This window comes from Camarhynchus parvulus, chromosome 3, assembly GCF_901933205.1.
Source record: "Camarhynchus parvulus chromosome 3, STF_HiC, whole genome shotgun sequence".
In the NCBI taxonomy this organism is placed as follows: domain Eukaryota; kingdom Metazoa; phylum Chordata; class Aves; order Passeriformes; family Thraupidae; genus Camarhynchus; species Camarhynchus parvulus.
In genome coordinates, this window is record NC_044573.1 from 51,974,034 (window position 1) to 51,993,961 (window position 19,928).

At 42.3% G+C, this 19,928-nt stretch overlaps 1 protein-coding gene across 2 annotated transcripts in view; it reads left to right on the forward strand.

The window, feature by feature from the left end:
* The first annotated feature begins 553 nt into the window (after positions 1-553).
* EZR (ezrin) overlaps positions 554-19,928 on the forward strand; it is a 37,154-nt gene continuing 17,779 nt past the window's right edge. Inside the window, exons 1-2 of one of the 2 annotated variants that reach the window (XM_030945843.1) lie at positions 554-833; positions 18,197-18,280. In XM_030945843.1, coding sequence (XP_030801703.1) covers positions 822-833; positions 18,197-18,280 — 96 coding nt within the window. In that variant the 5' untranslated portion in view covers positions 554-821. Of the gene's footprint in view, positions 834-18,196; positions 18,281-19,928 lie in introns of those variants that run through there. The other variant, XM_030945844.1, reaches the window with a different exon arrangement.

Consider the following 19,928-nt stretch of genomic DNA (forward strand, 5'->3'; position numbering starts at 1 on the left):
ATGAACTTTTTTGAGCTTTATGAAAAGTCAGAACCACCTGAAGTATACTCTACAGTTTCTGAGCTTAGATGGATTTTCAAAGTTTTCTCTTTTGCTGACATTGCAGAAAATATGCTTTACTACACAAAGCAAGCCTGTGTTTTGTTAAGTAATCATATTTTCTGACCTCGCACTTCAAGAAACACAGCAACTATTACAGGCCATCCCTAAGGCATCACCTCTGTGCCGGACGAACGCTTTCCCCGTGCCATCCACCGGCTTGGGAGGCGCCGACCCCAGCGCGGCCCCGGCAGGTGCAGGGCAGGGCAGTGCAGGGCAGGGCAGGACAAGGCGACGGGGCCGGGGGTCTCCGGCGGGGCGGGGGCCGTGCTCGGAGGGGCCACACAGGCCCCGGGGCCCGGCCGTGCCCGGGGGTCGGGGCGGCGCCGCCCCCGCCCCTGTCTCCCGCCCGCCCGTCCCTCACGGCGAGGGGCTCGGGGGCTGCCGGAGGCTGCGGGCCGCGGTGCCCCCTGCGCGCCGGGGACGTCGGAGCGAAGCCGGCGGGGGTGCCCCGCAGCTGGGCGAGGCCGGTGCCGCGCTCGGCAGGCGCCGGGGGGAGCGGCGGGCAATGGCCGGCGGCGGTGAGTCACGGCCGGGCCCCACCTGCCGTACTTAACCCGCCGCCGGGCGGCCGGCGCCGCACTCGCGGGTTGCGCTGCCGCCGTGGCCGGGAGCGGCTCCTTCCTCCTGCACCTCCTCCGCACGGGGCGCTCGGCAGAGGCGAGGCAGGCGCTGCATGAACGTTTGTGTCGGGAGTAGCAGAAGCACCAGCAGCCCTCAAAATGCCGAAGCCGGTGAGCGGGGCGCGGTGGGAGGGAGGCGCTCCGCGGGGCCGCACCGGGGCCCGCCCGGCGCTGGGCGTCGGGGGCTTGCCCGAGCTCGGGCGTTCGGCGGGGCGGTCACCTCCGGGAGTCGCGGCACGGGCTTTTGCCGGGCTGGAAGGGCAGAGCCCCGCTCCCTGCTCCCCGCGGCTGCACGGGCCGTTTGGACTCGAGCGCCCGGGAAAGTTGTGCGCGGCGCCGGGAGGGAGCGGCGGGCACCCCGCGCGGGAGCCACATCAACGGCTGCTCGGAGCGGGAGGGAGGGAGGGAGGGAGGGAGGGAGGGAGGAATCGCCAGGGCGGCTGCCTGCGGGCGCAGGGCCGCGGGCGGGACGGAGGCGGCTCGGGTGGGCTGCAGGATCTCCTCGCCGTCCCGCCACCGGGAAAGGGAGCGCGGAGCCCCGGATCTCTGTGCTCCAGAGATCAGGCGGTGGATTGCTCCGTCTTGTAGCGCTTCCGTGCCAGACATGCACAGAGCTGCCGAGTAACTCTCGAAAGAAGAGGTTTCATCACGCTCCCGCTTAACGAGAGATGATACAACTGCGCCGGCTGCCATTTAGTATGCTTGTGGCCTCTGCATTTATCTACAGGACGCATGTATGCATCTGTAAACATAGGAAAAAGCTTGTTCCCTCCTTGTTTTGCGATCTAAAAACTAAATGCTAGGGACTCTTAATAAAAGTTCTCCACACTGGTCTTTACCAGCCGTTATCGAAGACCTGTTTCCTTTTTTGGTTGGATTTTTTTTTTTTTTTCAATTGAACGGTCTTTTTATCCCTCCTTCTTTCTCTTGACACTACCACCTCCTCACCGCCTCCTCCTCCGACCTTCTCGTGGGTTTGTTTGTTTTATTTTAAAGTCTGCAGCTACTGTGCCGGTTAGAGACGGTAATTCCCTTGGGGAGCCAAGTGCCTAATGCGGAGCTTTGAGCAGTCGTTGGAGCGGACGCACTTTTGAACTTTGAAGAGCATAATCAGGACAGATTGTTGTTACTATCTATTTTCAATAGAGGCAATATTTCTTAAATTGCAATGCAGTGAAGGACTTGTGTGAGTATTAGCTCGCTTAAATGAAATGTGAAATAAGAGCAAACAAGCTTATCTTTGGTAATAAGTAATTGATGTTTTATCACCATAACGTTAAAGTTAGTTGAACTTTTTTTTAAAGCATTTAGGTTAACTTACATAGCAGTTTCTATAAACCTACCGAAAAAAAAAGCCAACCCAACAAAAGACAAAAACACTCCAAAACCAAACTGTGCTCAGTCCTAAGAACTGATAAATCTTCAGTCTCTCTGGTTGTATTTCATCAGTAGGAGGTGATATATTGCTGCATGTAATAACATCTAACTGAGAGGGCCCTTGTGTAACTGCAGAAGCAAATATATAATTTATAAAGTATGGATATAAAAGGTTGTGTGTGAATAATCTCTTTCTGCCTTGTTAGCCGTTTGCTAATTACAGAGTGCTTTCTTGAAATATCCTGGTTAGAATAATCTGAAATCCTGGTTTAGGACTAAGTCGCACTGGAAGCCATGGATAGGTGTACAAAAACTCTTTAATCTCTTAAAAAAATACAGCTGTGTTTATCCTTTTGCTTGGCAGTGCTAGGTTTGTATTCCCTCAGAGATGGTGATTTTTCTTTGTTTCTTAGCCGAGTAGCCAGTGAATAACAAAGGTGGATGGTGTAACCCACCATCCACTGGGGAAGGACAGTAGTACTGTAAAGACTTCTGAGATGTGACCTACTGGCTGGGATTTATGGCCCAGACTCTGTGTGAATACTTTGTAAATATGAGCCTTTTTCTTATTTAATCTGCTGTTCAGTGGGGCTAACTGCCAGTTTATTGTAAATTGAAAAGAGGAATTTTGCAGAGGCTATTTTAGTAAAACACACTGTTCACTCTGTCTGCTTTAGACTGAGGCTGGATTTGGATCCTTCCCAACTCAGCTCATTTAATCTTAATACAGCTAAATAGGATTCGTGTCAGTTTGCATGGAGAGAGGATGTAAAGCTGTCACTCCAGAGGCAGAACTGTGCTCAGGACGAATGTGACAACAGCCTTTGGCATGTATGAGGAATGATAGCACGACCTCTTGGGATGCACAGGGAAGCAGTGTTTTTCTGCTGGGTATTTAGCATGGATGCTAAATATTTATTACCTGTGCTTGTTTGCATGTGTCTTGTCTACATGGCATAAGTAAATATGGTATTGCTTGGCAGACTTCATGCTGCTGTGTGAAGTCTCACACACTGGTCATCAGTTATTTACAAGGTAAGATTATGATGACAGAAAGCAAAATTTTGGCAACACCTTCCCCTCTGGCCCCTCCACCCACAACCCAATAAGCTAAACCTTTATGTAAAACTATTGTTTTAACAAAAATTATAAATGTGCCCACAAAACTTACTGATCATGTTTGTAATTTATTATTTCACTAGTAAACAACTAGTGAATCCATTAACAGTGGGACATTAGTGATTTTGTATCTTAATTGAGTACCAAAGTGAAGTGCTAGAAAGCTGACTTCCCGAGTCTGTGGTAACATTTGATCACAATTAGTTGTATCTGATGCATGTTTACCATGCTCAAAATAAATTTTAGTAAAAGTCCAGAAAATAATACTGAAATAAGCATATTTGTTAATATAGACACATGTTAATATGTAATTTAACACAGCCATTCTGCCATGTGTAACAGTTACAAAGTAATGAGGTCTCTCCAAGGTAAGCTATAAATATATAACCTATACCCAGTTCATGAGGGCTTATGGCTGGGAGTTCATCAACAGTTCAGATGCATGATTTCTATCTAGTCTGTACAGAGGTTCATTAGGCTTTACAGGTAGTGAATTATTTTGTAAGGAAATGCAAAAGGTGTCATCTTGTCCAAATCTCGCTGTGTTATCTGGAAATGAGTGAAATGCTGAATAAACTTACTTGCTCAGCCTTGCTTCGTTTCAGTATTGGAGTGTCTGTGTGCTCTGTGCATTTTTCCTAGATTCATGGTACTAGTTTATTTCTGATGGTGTTTTAGGTAGATTGTATCCTCTTGCAAAACAAGCCAATCTAATAAATTGTGGCTAGAACAGCATGGCTGCGGGCTAATGAACAGTGCTTACCGAAGGAGAAGGAAATGTGATCTCGGGTCTATAGAATTGTTAATTTGATCTGATCTACCAGCATTCTTGGTTACTTTATTGAAGGTGGATTTTTTTGTTTGGTGGGTTTGGGTTTGGGGGTTTTTGTTTCCTCTTGGAAGGAAAAAACAAAATGTAAAGCTTCACAAGAAATTGAGTTAGCTTTGCAGCATAGCATTTGATTGATGTGGTGTCACACAAGACCTTCTAATACTTGTGTGAAGGTATATAAAACTGTGTAAAGAGAGGACAGCAGTAAATGCAGTCTAGCAGCTTTTGGTCCTAAAGAGAAAATACAAGTGAATAATATCCAGAGGCACCTTTTTTAATACCTTTATTAACGGCCTGTGGTCAGAAAGCTGAACATAGTAATGAAATCTGTTCATGTCACGCTGCTGGGGGGGAAGCATCATTGATGCAGAGGGCCAGCATATACAGGGAATTGAAGGACTGGGGTAATAAGCTCCCTTTGCATAGAGTTAAACTTGGAGGGGTGGGGAAAGAAGGTGCCTCACTAAATAGGTTAGAAGGAGATGGATTAATCAGTGGTAGTATAACTGTCCTGTTGTTCATGTCATCTGCAATATGTAGGGCTTCTCTGACAGAAGGCATTAATAGAAGATTCTAGTGAGAGCTGTCCTTTAATGTAGGTTCTTACCTGTGCCCAGGACAGACAAATTCAAAGCAAAATCTCGAGAGTGGATTTGGGATGACCACAGACAGAATTCCACCTTAAGATAAGAGGGTGCTTGGCTATTTCAGCCTGGTAGAATTCAAGGAATTATCTCTTCCTTCACCTGTGTAGTAAAATGTAAGGAATTTAAATGCCAAAGAGGAGAAAGAATTGCTTTAAGCACAATTTGTGGTTTAAGAAACTTTAAACTTTTAGAACAATTAAGCATGTATGGGGAGGGGGAGGGGGTTGTGAGTGGGTAGGATTTTTTTTCCCCTTCTTTGTTGATCTTATTAGAAGACTATTCCAAGACCTAACATCCTCAAGATAAAATTTGACAGTACACAATTTAATGCTGCTGCCTGTAGGAGTGGGGAACTGGAACTGATGTCTCAAAAGGGTTTTCCCAGCCCTGTGTTGTTAATGATAATAATGGGCTGGTGTGTGCTAGGCATTAAGTGGTTAGACAAGTCCTCCATACCTGTTTGATGTTGAATATACATGCATGCTGTCTTCAAGTTGTTTTTTCAGAATACAGGTCTTCTGCCAAACCTTTATCTGTCTGTGAGCAGACTATGGCATTAAAATTTAACAAGTTTTCGATAAGCTGGCCAAAAAAAATATGCAAGTGTAGTGACAGGAATTTATTTCTACATATAAACTATTATTATTATTAATTGTTCCAAGATCTTCTCAATTTATTCTTGACTATGTGTCTTCTATCTACACATAGTGGTTTTATCTCAGAGCTCTTTAAAGCAGATCCCTGTAAGTGGACTGAAATAAAAATACTTTTTCATATCTTTAAGTGTTCCAAATCAATTAAAATACTCTTAGTTTATGAATGGCTATAGATTTAGTCAAGAATAAAATATTACCCTTGTAAGCACCAATTGCAGTCCATCAGGCGATACAGTGTATGGTGTATGTGATACCAGGAGATGTATACTCACTCTGGGGCAAAATGGAAACCCAAGGAAGCTTCCATTTGCCAAATGCCAGAGCTCCCTTACATTTGCCAAATGCGTCACTCGCTGCTGCAAAAGAAAGGTGGAGGATTCTATGAGTAGTAAATGTAAGGAGATGAATAAGTTATAAGAGAATTAGTTCACAGTTTGCCAAAACCCTTATTTACTGTGTGAGCTGAGTAAGCATTTCCGAGGGCAGTTTGTTGTGGGATGTTAACTGCTACAGAGAAACCAAGGGTGTTAACTGTTATGTTAGTCACTAATTAAAGAATTTCTTAACCTTCTTAAAGGTCAAAGGAGGGAGATAAGCTTTCCTGTTCTGTTCTCTTCCTCCACCCACATGAACATCTTCCTTTGTCCATGAAAAAAAGCTGTGATATGTCAGGACTTTTTGAGAATAAGACTTCTTGATGACCACTGAAGATTCCCACATCCGTGTCATTCTTGTTTGGCACTCTGTGCCCAGAGAGCTTTACATGCACTGTAAATCCCATAATCACTCGATTGACCTTGATGGAAGGCAGCACTGCCCAGGATCACTGAACCACGCTGCACACTGTTAAGTAATGTGCTTTAGCTTTTAGCTGTGTTGTGTGCTTGCTTTTAAGCCTGGTTTCTGCAACAGATAACATTTACCCTGTGAGCTGAGAAGTACGAAGAACAGCAGTGTATGCACCTAGGAAAGGGAAAAGTTGTTCCTATATGAGGCTGGAAACAAGGCATAGCTCAGTGTAACAACTAACCATGCTGCCTCCATATTGCTCATCTGTTCAGATCCAGATTTTGTTTCTCTTTCTAGTTCCTACTTCATAGTGGGGAAATTCATTTGCCTTCTCTGCATCCGCTCTCATCTTTGAGGTGCTCAGCTGAGGCTGATGGACACCTCATAGTAACAGCTGTCCATTAAGGAAAAATCCTGACTCTAAGAATTAACATGCAGGACTCTGCTTTCTAATTGAGTAAGTAAGAAAAGCTTGCTGATGACCATGGACTTGTATTTGCCTACCTACTGCGTAGGCTCAGTGGAAGAGATACTAACTCCCCTACACAAGGTCTGCAGCCTTTTGCTTCCTTTGAGAGGGGAGTGTGTGATTGCCCTGTTTGGTTTGTGTGCATTTACTTCTCCCTCTCACGAGCAAGTGTTGTAGCTATTGTGTAAAACTCTGAGGTGTTACTATCATCATCTCTTCTTTTCTTGTTTTTGCTTGAAGAAGTCCATGCTTGCTGTAGTTTTTTTAACCTCAGTGTGAAATGAGTGTGAGAGAGAATTCTCTGGGGATGAGTGGATGGATGTCCTGTTGCTGAATCTTGAGCAGGCGTACAAAACTCTAGAGTGGCTCAGCAGTGGCCAAGACACCACTGCTGTGTAGATGCAGAGAGCAGGTCTGTGAGCTGTCTGCCACCTGAAGAAGCAGAGACTAAAAAAATCTCACTTTTGAACCCAGGCACCTGGTAGCCTGTGTAGCCCAGTAGATGACTTCAAGCCTGTACTGTAAGTTCTGGTCTTCAGAGTTATTTGTGGGAGTTAAAGTTGTTCTTCAACACCTAGCTGAGTACACTTAGCTGGCTTAACTTCTTGTCTTTGTAGAGATAAGTGGCTGTGCAGAGTTCCTGCTGCACAAACTGTGGTGTGTGGTGGAGTGGTTTGCATAATTGATACTCAGTGTGGGGGTGAATAGATCTTCCTCCATAACAACTGTCACAGCTGTGCAGACAAACTCTTGAAAGGTACTTTATCTGCTGTCACTGTGCTCAAGGTACACTTTGGGAACCACTGGAGCGTATTTGTTTGCCATCACACATCAATAGTGAGGGGAGGGGGAAGAGTTTCATCTCAGAAGCCCTTAAGCTGTTTTATAGGTTACAAAGGGGTACTTTGGTACTTTGCCAGTCCTTGCAGTCACTTTTCCTTTATGATTTGTAACTGCTCAAGAGCAATACCTTTGTGCTTAGGTGACATTCCAGGACTTGCCATGACCTACCTTTATCTGGGAGCAAATAGTACCTGTTGCATGCTGTTTGAAGTACCTGCTTGAGAAGTGGAAGCATTGTAGTGTATTGCACATAGATCAGATTATCAAGCTGTCAGAGGTGATCACATCACAAAACCCCACTAAGAAATGTCACAAATGCCATGAAGCGTGTTCCACTGAAGTCCCTGGGTAAAATGAAAGAGGCTGATATGGAACAGGTAAAACAGAAGGGTGGAATATCAAACAAAAATCTCTCTGACAAAAGGATTTGTATCTAGAATGCAGAATGAACAAACATCATTACTGGGCCTTGTGTGACTTGTTGCACTGCTATTTCTCCCTAAGTAAATGGAGTTCATTTTCCTTCTGCACTTTGATGTCTATATGAACATGGCTGGCCTTGTAGGTCAGGCAGAAGCCCTTGTAGCCTAATAGTACACCTCTGATGTTGGCCAAAAGCTGATGCCTGAGGAAGAGTATTTCAAAGATATGCACTGTTGCTTTCCTCTGAGGTATTGGAGGTTGAAAAGTCCTATATAATGAGTTACTAAATGGATTTCTGTGAACTTGTCCAGTCTTGCTTCAAAACCCTGTGAACTCCAGCATCCATAGTATATTTTAACAAGGGCTGTCCTAGATAACCTTCACATTGTTTGGAAAGTTATCTACAAGCCTTCTTGCTACAGTGCTACATGAACATATGTTCCTTGTCTAGTCTATTCATGTAGCTCAGGAGTTTATATGCTCTTATGTTCTTGCCTCAGTTAATTTTCTTCCAAAGAAAGAGAAGTCCTAGCTAGCTTAGTTGATCCTTGCATGGTAATTATTTGAGCATCCTTGATCTTCTTCCAGTTCACATCTGATGAAAATATGGCTTTGCGCCCTGTAACATCTCTATCTGAGAAGAGTACAGTTATTGAGAACATTTCTCCAGTAGTTGTTTCTTGGATGCCTTAAACTCCCAGGACATAGTCCTGTGCGAGAGTAAGTCACAGGTAATCCTTGTGTTCACTCAGCTCACCCTGTTCCAATGTGCTGCTCTTCCACCCCAGAAGAACAACCACCACAGGGTCTACTGAAAGTGTTGAGAGCTGTGTGCTGTCAGGCTGTTGCTGCTGTCAGACTTCTGACTCTGTAATGCCACTGGGTTTTCCATGCACATTGCCCTCTAGAACATAGATCTCTGCATAAGCATTGAAATAAAAGGCACCAGTATTGGTGCCTCGGATTCAGGGGAAGTTCTAAGGCTATTGTGGCTTTTATTTAGATTATTCACAGCTTCAGATCCTGCTCTGGTTGTTGTGAGTTTGTCCTGTGGAGTTCACCTTTTACAGAAATTGTCATGTGTTTGTTGCTTCCAAGTGAAAAGCCAAGCAGAGGCATAAAATGATGTTTGTGTTCCAGATCTAGACTGTAAGATACTAATTTATTTTTTCTTTTCTCTCAAGGGGATTGCAGAAGGATGATATTGCTTTATGTAGTGTAAATATTGGAGATGTTAAATTATTTAGAAGACTCTGAAATTATGATAAAACTTAATAAACTCTATATTATCTGAACTTGGCCTCATGCTTATGTTTCTGATGGAAGACAGCAGAAGATCTGATCCATTCTGGATTCTGAGCAACTTCTTGAGATAAGGCTTATTTGAGGATTGTTTATGGGACTTGCTGTAAACTTCATGTGTAAAGCCTTAGTCTCACAACTTCATTATGTTTAATTAGATGCAACAGCTGTCATGATAAAACAGTCTGTGTATGCAGGAGTTTGATCCAGTGGCCTCTAGCTTTCCTCTGTATTTGTTCTTTATGTACAAAGGAGCTATTGTGGCTGCACTCTGTGTTCCTAAATCCATCCTAGCATCCATTGAGGGCAAGTGACACATCCAGGCAGTGGTGCTATGTTGAGCCTGTTGTCACTGGCTGTGTGTTCCTCCTTTAAAGAGCAGACTGCTGCTTGTACACAGATATTCTGAAAATGCTAATGGAGTATTATACAGCATCAGAGAGTCTTTAAAGTGAACATTAATGTATTTCAATGAAACACCATAAGCCCTCCTGCTTCTTCATAATATTGTGTTCAAAGTAAATAATTCTTACATCCCTCACATAGAGTGAGGGCAAGTGTTTTGCATGAAAAACACCTGGGCTCCTTGAGTGTACAGGGCTTTGTTCAAGGGCAGTATCCTGGGGCCTTTCAGACTTACTCTGCATTGCTTCATGTCTTGCCAGAACATAGAGCTGTGCCTAGAGAAATTTGCATTTTAAAAAAAAAAATTGAATTTTAAAGTTTTAGATAGGCCTCTATCTCCCAGTTTTTCAACTTGTTCCTGGTGTGAGACATAATGATGCTGTTTGCTTGTTAGGAAAGAGTTGGGGGGAATCTTCAGTGACTGGAGAAAGATTCTTAAATTTTTTTTTTTAATTTTTTTTTTCTGGGAAGAGTATTTGCTTGGTTTTATTGTTTCACTGAGCAGTTATTGTTAACTGTACAGACCAGAGGTGGAGAATGCTGGAAGTCTGTTTGGGGCCTAGGCATTTGGGAGCCAGGGCTATCAGAGATGTACTGTCACTTGCACTTGCCACACCTGCATGAAATCTTCATGATCTTTTGGCATGCAAAGTGTCATTGCTTGACCTAAGATAAAGAACTGAATTGCAGCCATGGCTGCTTCTTGATTTTTCACGCAGATGCCTACTATGCAGTTATTACATACTGACAGAGGAGATAGTAAGCCTTCATTAAGGGAACTGAGATAGGCATGTAATTTAGTTTGGCATCTGCTGCACATCTAAACATAAAAAAAGTTTGAATTTGCCTTCTAGGATTATGTTTATGTTTAATTATAAGGACAGTTTCATGCTACATTATAAAGAAGAGTTAAGTGGCATGGCTGCAGTACTGAGCTCCATGGATTTGCTGTCTTGTGGCCTGTTTGTATATGTAGGCAGGGAGGGGGAAGTTCATCCTGAAAATTCTACCCACTTTGTTAAAACTGGAATTTCTGGATGACTCCCCACATCTGGGTATTGAAGGCTTTCCTGCTCACATGAACCCCCCTCCCTCCACTTCATCCAGAAGTCTAGATTTCACATTTCACTCCAAAATTTTTCTTGGCTTCCCCTCAAAGTACTTTATTTCTCTTCCGAAAAACTGCCACAAAAAAGTTGTGGTTTTCACCATACATGAGAGCAAATACCTGGGCTCCTATTGCCTTGACTAAACTTAAGGAATTTCAGTTAAGTATAACTGATATAGCTATTGCTCCTTAAATACTGAGGACTAGTACCACCGAAAATATGATTCTGCAAGCTGCTGCATTAAAGCTGACTAGTAGTTAAAGCTAACAATAGTACTGGACAATTTTAAAGTCACTACTAGATTCTAGATTATCATATACAACTCAATTGAACCTCAGTGGTATTTCTCCCTCTCCTGGGAAAGTAAGCAAGGTTTTGAGGAACAAAGACCAGCCTACTCGGCTCTAATTTTACCTGTTGCAAATGCAGCAATACCTAACTGCTTCATGGACTCTGAGGAATTCCATTGGAACGTGACTTAATGTTCCCATTTATTTGCAATGAGGAAGCAATGTTTAACACAATGAGATCTGAAATGGAACGCGTCCTTCAGTTCACAGAGGGCTATTTTGATTTAGCATGGTATGCTGGGAAACTGGGTCGGCCAAATGGGTGCAACCAGCTTGCCTTGTCAGCCAGGGGGAGGCCAGTGAGGCTGTCTGCAGTTCACATTTTGTGAGCTGCTGAGGCTCTCTTCTTCCTTGTCCGCAAACTGCTCCCCAGTGTGCAGGGGAAGGCTCATGGCTGCTGTGCTGCCACTGCCCTCTCTGAATTGCTCCGTGTGAGGCAGGCAGTGCATGAAAGGTTCTGCCATGGGAGCCTGTGAAAGGCTTTCTTCATTGCTGGGCTGTGCAGGTCTTTCCCATTCTCATAGGAGCCAGATTCTCCTTCCCCCAGAAGAGAAATGGTGGGTCTGTCATTTGCCTTCTCATTTCAGGTTCTTGGACATCCTTTAAATCATAAAAATGTAGCACTGGGAAGGACTTGGACCTGTGTTTTCTGAAGGCTGCATGGAAGTGGCTACATAATATCATAATGTCTTACCACTCCAGCAATTATTGCTTCTTGTCATGTTACCCAGCCTGCAATAAGAGGGCTTTTTGCTGGTTTCCTCCATGTGGGTTTAGAAGTTTTTATAGTCTTCTATATAAAACATGTCATGTTTCAGACAACTCCCATTTGGAAAGGGATCACTGACATGTTTAAAAATAAAATCTAGTTTGAAACAAGCAGAAAACCCCCACAAACAAATAAAAAGCCCCAGACACACGCAGATTAAAAAAAACCCAACTGGCAACCAAGCCAGAAACACTTGACCTGTAGGTCAGTGTAGACTTTCCTTGATTAACTTGCCCCCTTGCAAAAGAAGCATTCAGATTTAGGTGACAGCATTCCATCTAGCAAGTCATCGAGGCAGGCAGAACAGAATAGTCACCTGCTGTAATGCTTCCGGTGACAAATACACTCAAGAATGTAATTTTCCCCTCTATGTAATAGCATCACACCAGGAAATGTGTTTTTCTGGGGATTATTATAAACCACATCCTTCTCTACAGTCCTGCTGTAGCCCATTGTTTGCAAGCCTGTAATTTGTTCATCTCTGCCTCTTATCCATTCTCACCTCTCCAAGTGTAACACTTGTAGCTATTTTTCAGACCTACCAACATCCTTGATTTCCAGTGCTGTCCTCCCAAAAGACTTATTTGTTCTTGACTAGGTGCTGTTCATGATCTTTTAAGTGCAGTCCATCTTCCAGGGATTGTGAGAAAACTTTGTTTTCTTATTCCCTCAATCCTACCACACTCACATCCCCTTTTCAAGACCTGACTTGACAGGAAAAGGTCAGAATATGTGTCCCTGCTGTAGTTCAGCAAGATGAAGGTGCTGAGCCCAGCTGAGAGGGAAGCTGTGTTTTGGCAATCCTGCAGCTGCGAATGGAATTGATCATTTGCTTGATATTTATGACATTTGTCTCCTGCTCTGAAGGAAGCTATGGAGAATGTAGGTGCACAGCTTGTCATTTGGTTGTAATTTCACATGGCTCAGATTTCTTGTATGCCTAGTCTGTGTTGTATGGCACCGCATCAAATATGTTATTAGATTTTATTTGATCCATCAGACAGGTTATTCTGTCAGAGAAGAAACAGAATTGTCTCCAGGTGGTGTGTTCTTGATATGCTGGTGTTCATAAAGTACATTCTTAAGTATACCATAAATTGAACTAATATTTCTGCAGTTGCTTCTATGTTATTTGTGCTACTTACCTTCTCAGAGTTGTCTTCTCTGCACAGTCTCTGAACCATTACCTGTTGACTTAAGTAACATGTGCAGGACAGAGGAATGCAGATACTGAAGTGTTAGCAGATTAGCTCTGACTCTGAAGCTGCTAGGATTTTTTTCCCTCCTCAAAGTTGAAAATTTTCCCATAACAGTTTCCCGGAGTTGGGACAACAGTTACTCCATCAGTTAGGACAATGTCTTTCTTTGTTGTTGGACCTGGAACCAGTGAACACTACTGAATGGAATGTGGAAGAATAGAGAGCAGTTTCATTGCCCTTCTGATGCTGCTGCATGAAGTTGTTTTTCCTATTACCAGATACTTAATCACTCCACGCGTCTGTGAACAGCTCTGGTTGCTAAGGTCAAAATGAGATTACTTTGTCCTTGCAGATGCATTGCAGCCCAGGCCAAGAAGCTTGCCTGTTATTTATTCCATTAGTAGTTGCTGCTTGCCTGGTGAAAGAGTAGACCTGCAGAAGTGAGGATTAATGCTACTACTTTCTTAATACTATTATTAATGCCACTGCGTCCTCCTTGTTAAGACTTCTGTATTCCTTCAGTATAGGCAAGTCCATATCCATGCAGTCAGTGTGTGTGCAAAAAGGCTTAACAGCTCTGCACGCTATTTTTCATAGAATGTGCTGTGCTGTGCAGTACAGCAGTTCAAAATGTGGCTGATTTGCTTAAATGTGCCAGTGACTCCTGAGATTTCCAGACATCCAGTGACTGAAGAAACAAGACATGTCTATTAGGTTTCTCCACTGCCAATTGCCACCACTTGGAAAGATACAGTGCTTGGAAACCTGCTGTTTAGGAGACTCTGGTCTTTCTTCCTCCTTGGAAAGAGGGAGAAAACATTCCTGAGCATTGTCTAAGGCATTTAGACCTGCCTAATGACAATGATAAGTGACACAGTTAAGTACCGGTTTGTCCTGTGTTAATGGGTAAAAGTTGGTATTTAGTGCCCTTTATCATATGTATTTACTGAAATTAAATTGTATGGTTTTATTTAAATGACTCACACAACTTCGTGGTTTTACTGAACTATTTTATTATGCAAGTGAACTATTCGATTACATGCATCAGGGTGCAGAATATCCACAATAGCATAGTGTGTCTGAGAGCTGAGGGGTTTTTATCCTGTTCTCCCTGCCCCTTTCCCTTTAGTGTGGGATGTTTTTCAGTGGAGCTGCAGTATCAGCAGATGGATGGTTAACTTCAAAGATACAGTGTTGCCTGCAATGAGATACTGGTTCTGCACCAAGGTACTCAAGAATCCAATGTTAGAAAAAACTACAGCTTGTGTTCAGGGTCCAATGCACCTGAAAACTGGATGTTTGTGAGAGGATGGCGTTGAAGAGGCAATGTCTTCTTGGGTTCCTATCTAGGTCTGGATTCTTCCACAGACATGGTGCCACTCAGCTGCTTGGCAGTGTGTTGCCTCCTTAAGAGAGTGTTTTCTGAATGTTTTTCAAATGGCACTTTGATTTTTCAAGTTACTCTACTGATGTGCATGGACTCTGAAAGGCTGCACCTGCCCCACAGATTGATCTACTGACTTAGCATTAGAAAAGATGTTGTTTTATCGACAACAAAAGAAACAAATGCATGACTTAAGGGCATTGCTAAAGCACAGAAGATTCCATTCTAACTACCATTGCTTTCCATAGTGTTACAATCATTTAAACTGTACTCTGAAGTTCTCTCTAGCTCTGGCCTTCATCTTCTGTTCTCTTGTTGGAGTTGGTAAGGTAGCTAACACATTACAGTCCAGTATGAAGTCATGGAATGGTGTTCAGTCTTTCAGTGTACTAAATTCTTCAGCTTCGTGGGGAGTTTTTCATTTTAGTGCAAATGGCATTGCCTTTCCAACAGCATGCTTTTTCCCTTCTGGATCAAATTTGTTAGCAATTTTATGCATCCGAAGACAGGGGAAGAGGAAAAACTTGTGTTCTGTAGTGTTTCTGTATGTACAAGGAAACCTTAAGGGCCCTATTTGTCATTTTAAATGTGTTAGCCTCAGACATAAAAGTAGAATTATTGAATAGTTAAGGTTGGAAAGGACTTTAAATATAATCTATTTCCAACCCCCAGAATAATAAAGTGTTATGACATTGACCTATCAAGAAAGAAGTTACATCTTACTGTCCAGGATTTTTAGTGTGTTTTGTGCATAAAAGCACATATTTTTTAATATAACCCTTATTTCATGTATAACAGCCATGTGCCATTCTCTTCTCTCCACACCCTTGTGGTCTTCAAAATGAAAAGCTGTTTTCATTTTGTTTATGGCTTCAACATTGTCCTGGATTGCTGCCAGGATTTGGTAGGATCTTATAAAGGACATGCCTTGCCTAGACAGGGTGAGCAGGACTTCGCTTGTGAAAGTTGTCCTGTGTCTTCCTCTTTTTGTTGCTCATGGAAATGAGTTTGAGTTCTTGGTTGTTTTCCTCCCCAGCAATACCTGAATTGGTTAGCACGTCAGGTGTCGATTTAATCATCTTGGCGCCATGGGGAGTTCATCTGGTCTGAGCTGAGTGCCAAACTGATCGACTCTCAGTGTAGCAGACATTGAGGTTTCTTCAGGCTGTCTAAACCAGGGTTTCATGTGGGTTGAGCTCTGTTTGCTGCTTTGCTAAGAGTTTCTCTGCAGCTAAAAGCTTGTATGGAGTGGTTGTAGGACATCCATTTAGAAACAAGGTTAAAATCACTATGTTCTTGAAGTCAAGGCTAAGGTTTGGAGATGAGAACCAGGAGGGCTTAATAGGGCAGGAAGGAGACTCAAAGGATATTCCCAGGCAGTCATCAACTCATTGAAGGCACAGAAGGTCTCTTCTTGCTCTGTCTTGTGGCTGGCAGTTTGTCTGAGAGCACCAGGGAAATTCCTCTTTGTCCTGATGGTTATGCAGCCCTTAAAGAACTCAGAAATTAACCTGCAGGCCACAAGTGTCCTTGAAAGCTATTTGGATAACCAAGTAGTCATGTTCCTGCATCCTTCTGACTTTAAATGATTGAATTGGAAAAGCAGATGACTACAATTTTTGGTCTTAATACTAGATAAATTCTTTAAATATGTAGCAGCTAAATGCACTAAATAGCTCACTATATAGCTGATCCTACAGTCTTTGAGGGTTGTAGTGAAACAAGACAAGGGAGTTTAACTTTTTTCACTAGCAGAAAACCACTAAGGAGAGATAGAGGAAAATACATACTGGTATGAGCTGGAATTTTGTACTCACCCAGCCTTCTGCAGGTTTCCTGGTAAGGAGTAAGAAGCACCTCCTTTTAAGTTAGCTTGTAAAGTGATACTTATTTTACACTTCTATGTTGTTTCAGCCAGAAGTACAAATAACTTGCTCAGCACAAAACTAAGACCATGAGCATATGTTTTCTTGAAGTGGGTAGAAAGGGATTAGAATATGATTAGGGATTTATTGTTGAGAGGGATTAAGCAACAGGTGTTTTTTAAGGTCACATCTTTGAATTGCAGACTTGCTATTCCAGAGAATTTGATATCTGAACTTCCCCTCCCTTCCTACACTGGAAGCATTTCTTGGGAAACCTTTGCTTCTTAAGGCACAGGAGGAAAATCTTAAGCATAACTCCGTGCTCCATTATGATCTCAAATGCTACAGTTAGCTTTTCCAAGAACTCCTTTCACCTTCTTGCTTGTTCTTCCATCCTGCATTTAAAGAAATTTTTTAAAGTCCTAATTTAAAGGACAGTGCTTTAAAAATGCAGCTTAAAAGTGGCGTCACTAAGTCATCTTCTCTGGTTCAATTCTGCGGTCCTGGGACTTGGAAAGTGTCTTCAGTCATCTTTCTTTGGGAGGATACTCTGTCATGTGGGAGCAGAAGAAAGGAAACAACTCTATAAAGATACTTGATGCCTTCATAGAATCATTTAGTTTGGAAAATATCTCTAAGATCAAATTCATTGACATTGACAGCTCCGCCATTAAACTGAAGAAGGTTGGTTAAACATTCAGTGTCTCGTTGAAAAAGGAGTGCAAAGCTTTGTAATATATTTTACTTGTTTCATTCGCAATTCTGTGTTAATTGTAACATTGTTACATCTGACGTTTATCCTAGAGTTTAAACATATATAATTAAGTTGCTGGGAACTGCTGAAGGCCGGAGCTTTGTAGTGAGCGATCCTATTCCTCTCCTACCTCTTTTACCTCTCATTTCTTCAGATGTGGGCCAGGCTCTCCTGGTCTCTTAGCCTTGTCTTTCTGTCATGTGGCATTTACAAATTGTTGGGAAATTGTCATGAAGTCTCATCTGCCTGTACCTTGCATGTTGTCTGGCCTTGTAGCATAACCGTGCTACTCAATCATACATGTTTGGGATTTTTAGATTTGTTTTGAGATTGTTGGTTTTTTTGAGAAGTAGTATAATATTACAAGCTGTATTCAGAACAGTTGGAGATAATCCTTTCCCGATTTGCCGTTTTACTGTTCCTTATGCCATTCCCTGCAAGATTAGTTGCCGCTTTTGCGTCCTGATTAACTGCTAATAGACTTTTTCTAGTCATTAAACACTCCTGCCTTCTGCGTTTAGTAGTAACCTCTGTCTTGCAGTCCAGTGCCATTGCAGTAAATCTAGTTATGTTGTTTCTTCACTGACAGCAAGAGCTTATTGAACTCCTGCCCTGTAGAATCATTCAGTACCTGTTACTGCTGTTTTTATGTGCTGAATAGATTTTTATGAGGGAAAGAATGAACGTTTATCAGGTTAATGCTGATTGCTTTATAAGAATAATCTGCAGCCTTTTGCCTTTAAAACCTCAGATTAATTCCAGCTCTAATATAAATGGAAGTTAAATTATAAGTCTTAAATTTAATTTAGTCATTAGGGCCTCTCGTAATCCAAGGGATGGCCTGCAGGCAGCTATAATGTGTATCCACAGTAGCTCTTAGTCCAAGAGGGTTTAGGCCTGGAAAGGGTCAGGTCTAAAATACCCTCCTGTTGAACCAGAAGATCTGTCCAATCCTGTGTTGAGTAAGAAAACCTGTGGACCAATTTGGTTAAAACAGCAGAATGAGTGCCCCAATTAAGTTTGCTGGTGTGATAACACGATTCTAATTGAGGCTTAAGTGTGTTTATTATAGAGGTTACAGGAGTGCATCAGTGTGGAGACTCTTGTACACAAAGGACTGTGTTAACACCTAGAAGTAACTTTCAATGCATCTTAAACAATGCTTTTTGTTTTTTTCCTTAGATCAACGTTCGAGTTGTTACTATGGATGCAGAGCTGGAGTTTGCCATCCAGCCAAACACTACAGGCAAACAGCTCTTTGACCAGGTCAGTGAAGGGTTCCTGTGGGCTCTTGTTGTTTAATTTTGGAGTATATTTTGGACTATAGTGTTTTCTTAAGACTGGATTCCAAACCTATCTTTCTTCTCTTCTACCTCCTAATCAAACGGCCCCAGTCTGAACTAAGATCTCTAAATTCCATCACAGTAAAAGAAAAAAGCAAAAACCCTTGCAGGTATGTTCTGTTCCAGTGAAACCTGTCTTCCTAGCATGTTGAATGATGAACTGTCACAAGGGATCTAAAATATTTAGACAGCATAGCTAGCATGTAAAAATGTACCTCTTGCTTTGAAATACTGCTTAGCTCTTACATAGTTCTTAACTTCTAAGGTTGAAATGTTGCTCTTGTGCATAAAACTGGAATCAAGTCTTCAGGTGGCTGATGAGGGTGTTGGCATGGCTGCATTCATTCAAATGCTGGGTTTGAGTTAGCACAGGTGTTTGAAAATCAGAAGAGTTTGTGATCTCTATGCAGCATTTACAGACAGCATGTCTCATAAGAAGCCCCTGTGCAGCAGGATGGAGCAGAGATTAGTGCAGCTTGCCTTCAGGGATTCCCAGGGAAGTGGAGAGCTTGAGTGGCCAAGACTGTCCTCCTGTACTGTTATTCTTCCTGTTACTGCTTTAACAATATTCAGGTCTATTTCAAGATGGACCTGCAAAGATCAGATAAAGACAACTAAAACAAACTGTGTGCTATTTGTGAAACTTTGTTACTATTGACTTAAGTAGCTTGCTGTTATTAAGGTCAAGCAAGGCCTAGATTTTAGCAAAAAAAATTTACTTACTGCTCTGCAACTCAAAAAAAAAAAAAAAAGAAAAGAATTGCTTCTAGCCATTTCTGCTGTAGACCTGAAAAATAAGAATTGGTCTATGCAGACTTCAGTCACACATTTTAACGTGTTTACAATCTGTTATTTGTACTTCTTCCCTTGTACCCACTAACCTTGATAGCTAAGGATGGTTGTACTTGAGTAGCTCAAGTAGGCAGTATTGGCCAAATAATGTCCATTCCTTCAGGGTATTGTTGGTACAATTTTGTGTTTCAGTGAGTTAACTAGAACTTGCTAGGCCTTAGGACAATTGTGCATTGAGAAGTACCTAAAAAGAAAACCCAGAAAAAAAGCCCAAAAAAACAACCCAGAAATCAGTTAAAAAATAAATAAAATTCCAAACCCCCAACAAACTAACAGGAAAAAAGCTTTTAGTGAGTTCTTGAAAGAAATGAAAGAAGGAAATCAAATACTAATCACTGCAGAGCTTCACAGTACAAAACTGAGTAGTCCAGCTTGTGTTTAGCATTAAATCTAAATTTAATTCCTTTTGATTACTACTGATGTGGGATAAACATCAAGTATTCATTGAACACAGAGACCAAGGGTTCAATCCCCATATGGTTCATTCGTCTTAGAGTTGAGCTTGATGATCCCTGTTTGTCCTTTCCCTCAGAATATTCTATGATTCTGTTACTGGAAATTTGCTGAAATGCATTTGAAACCTGCATTTTTATGGAAACAGTAGCTGCTGCTTGATCTTCCAGAGGAGAGTCACCAAGTTGATTAGGGAGATGGATCACCTCTCCTATGAGGAAAGGCTGAGAATTGGGATTATTCAGCCTGGAGAAGAGAAGGCTTTG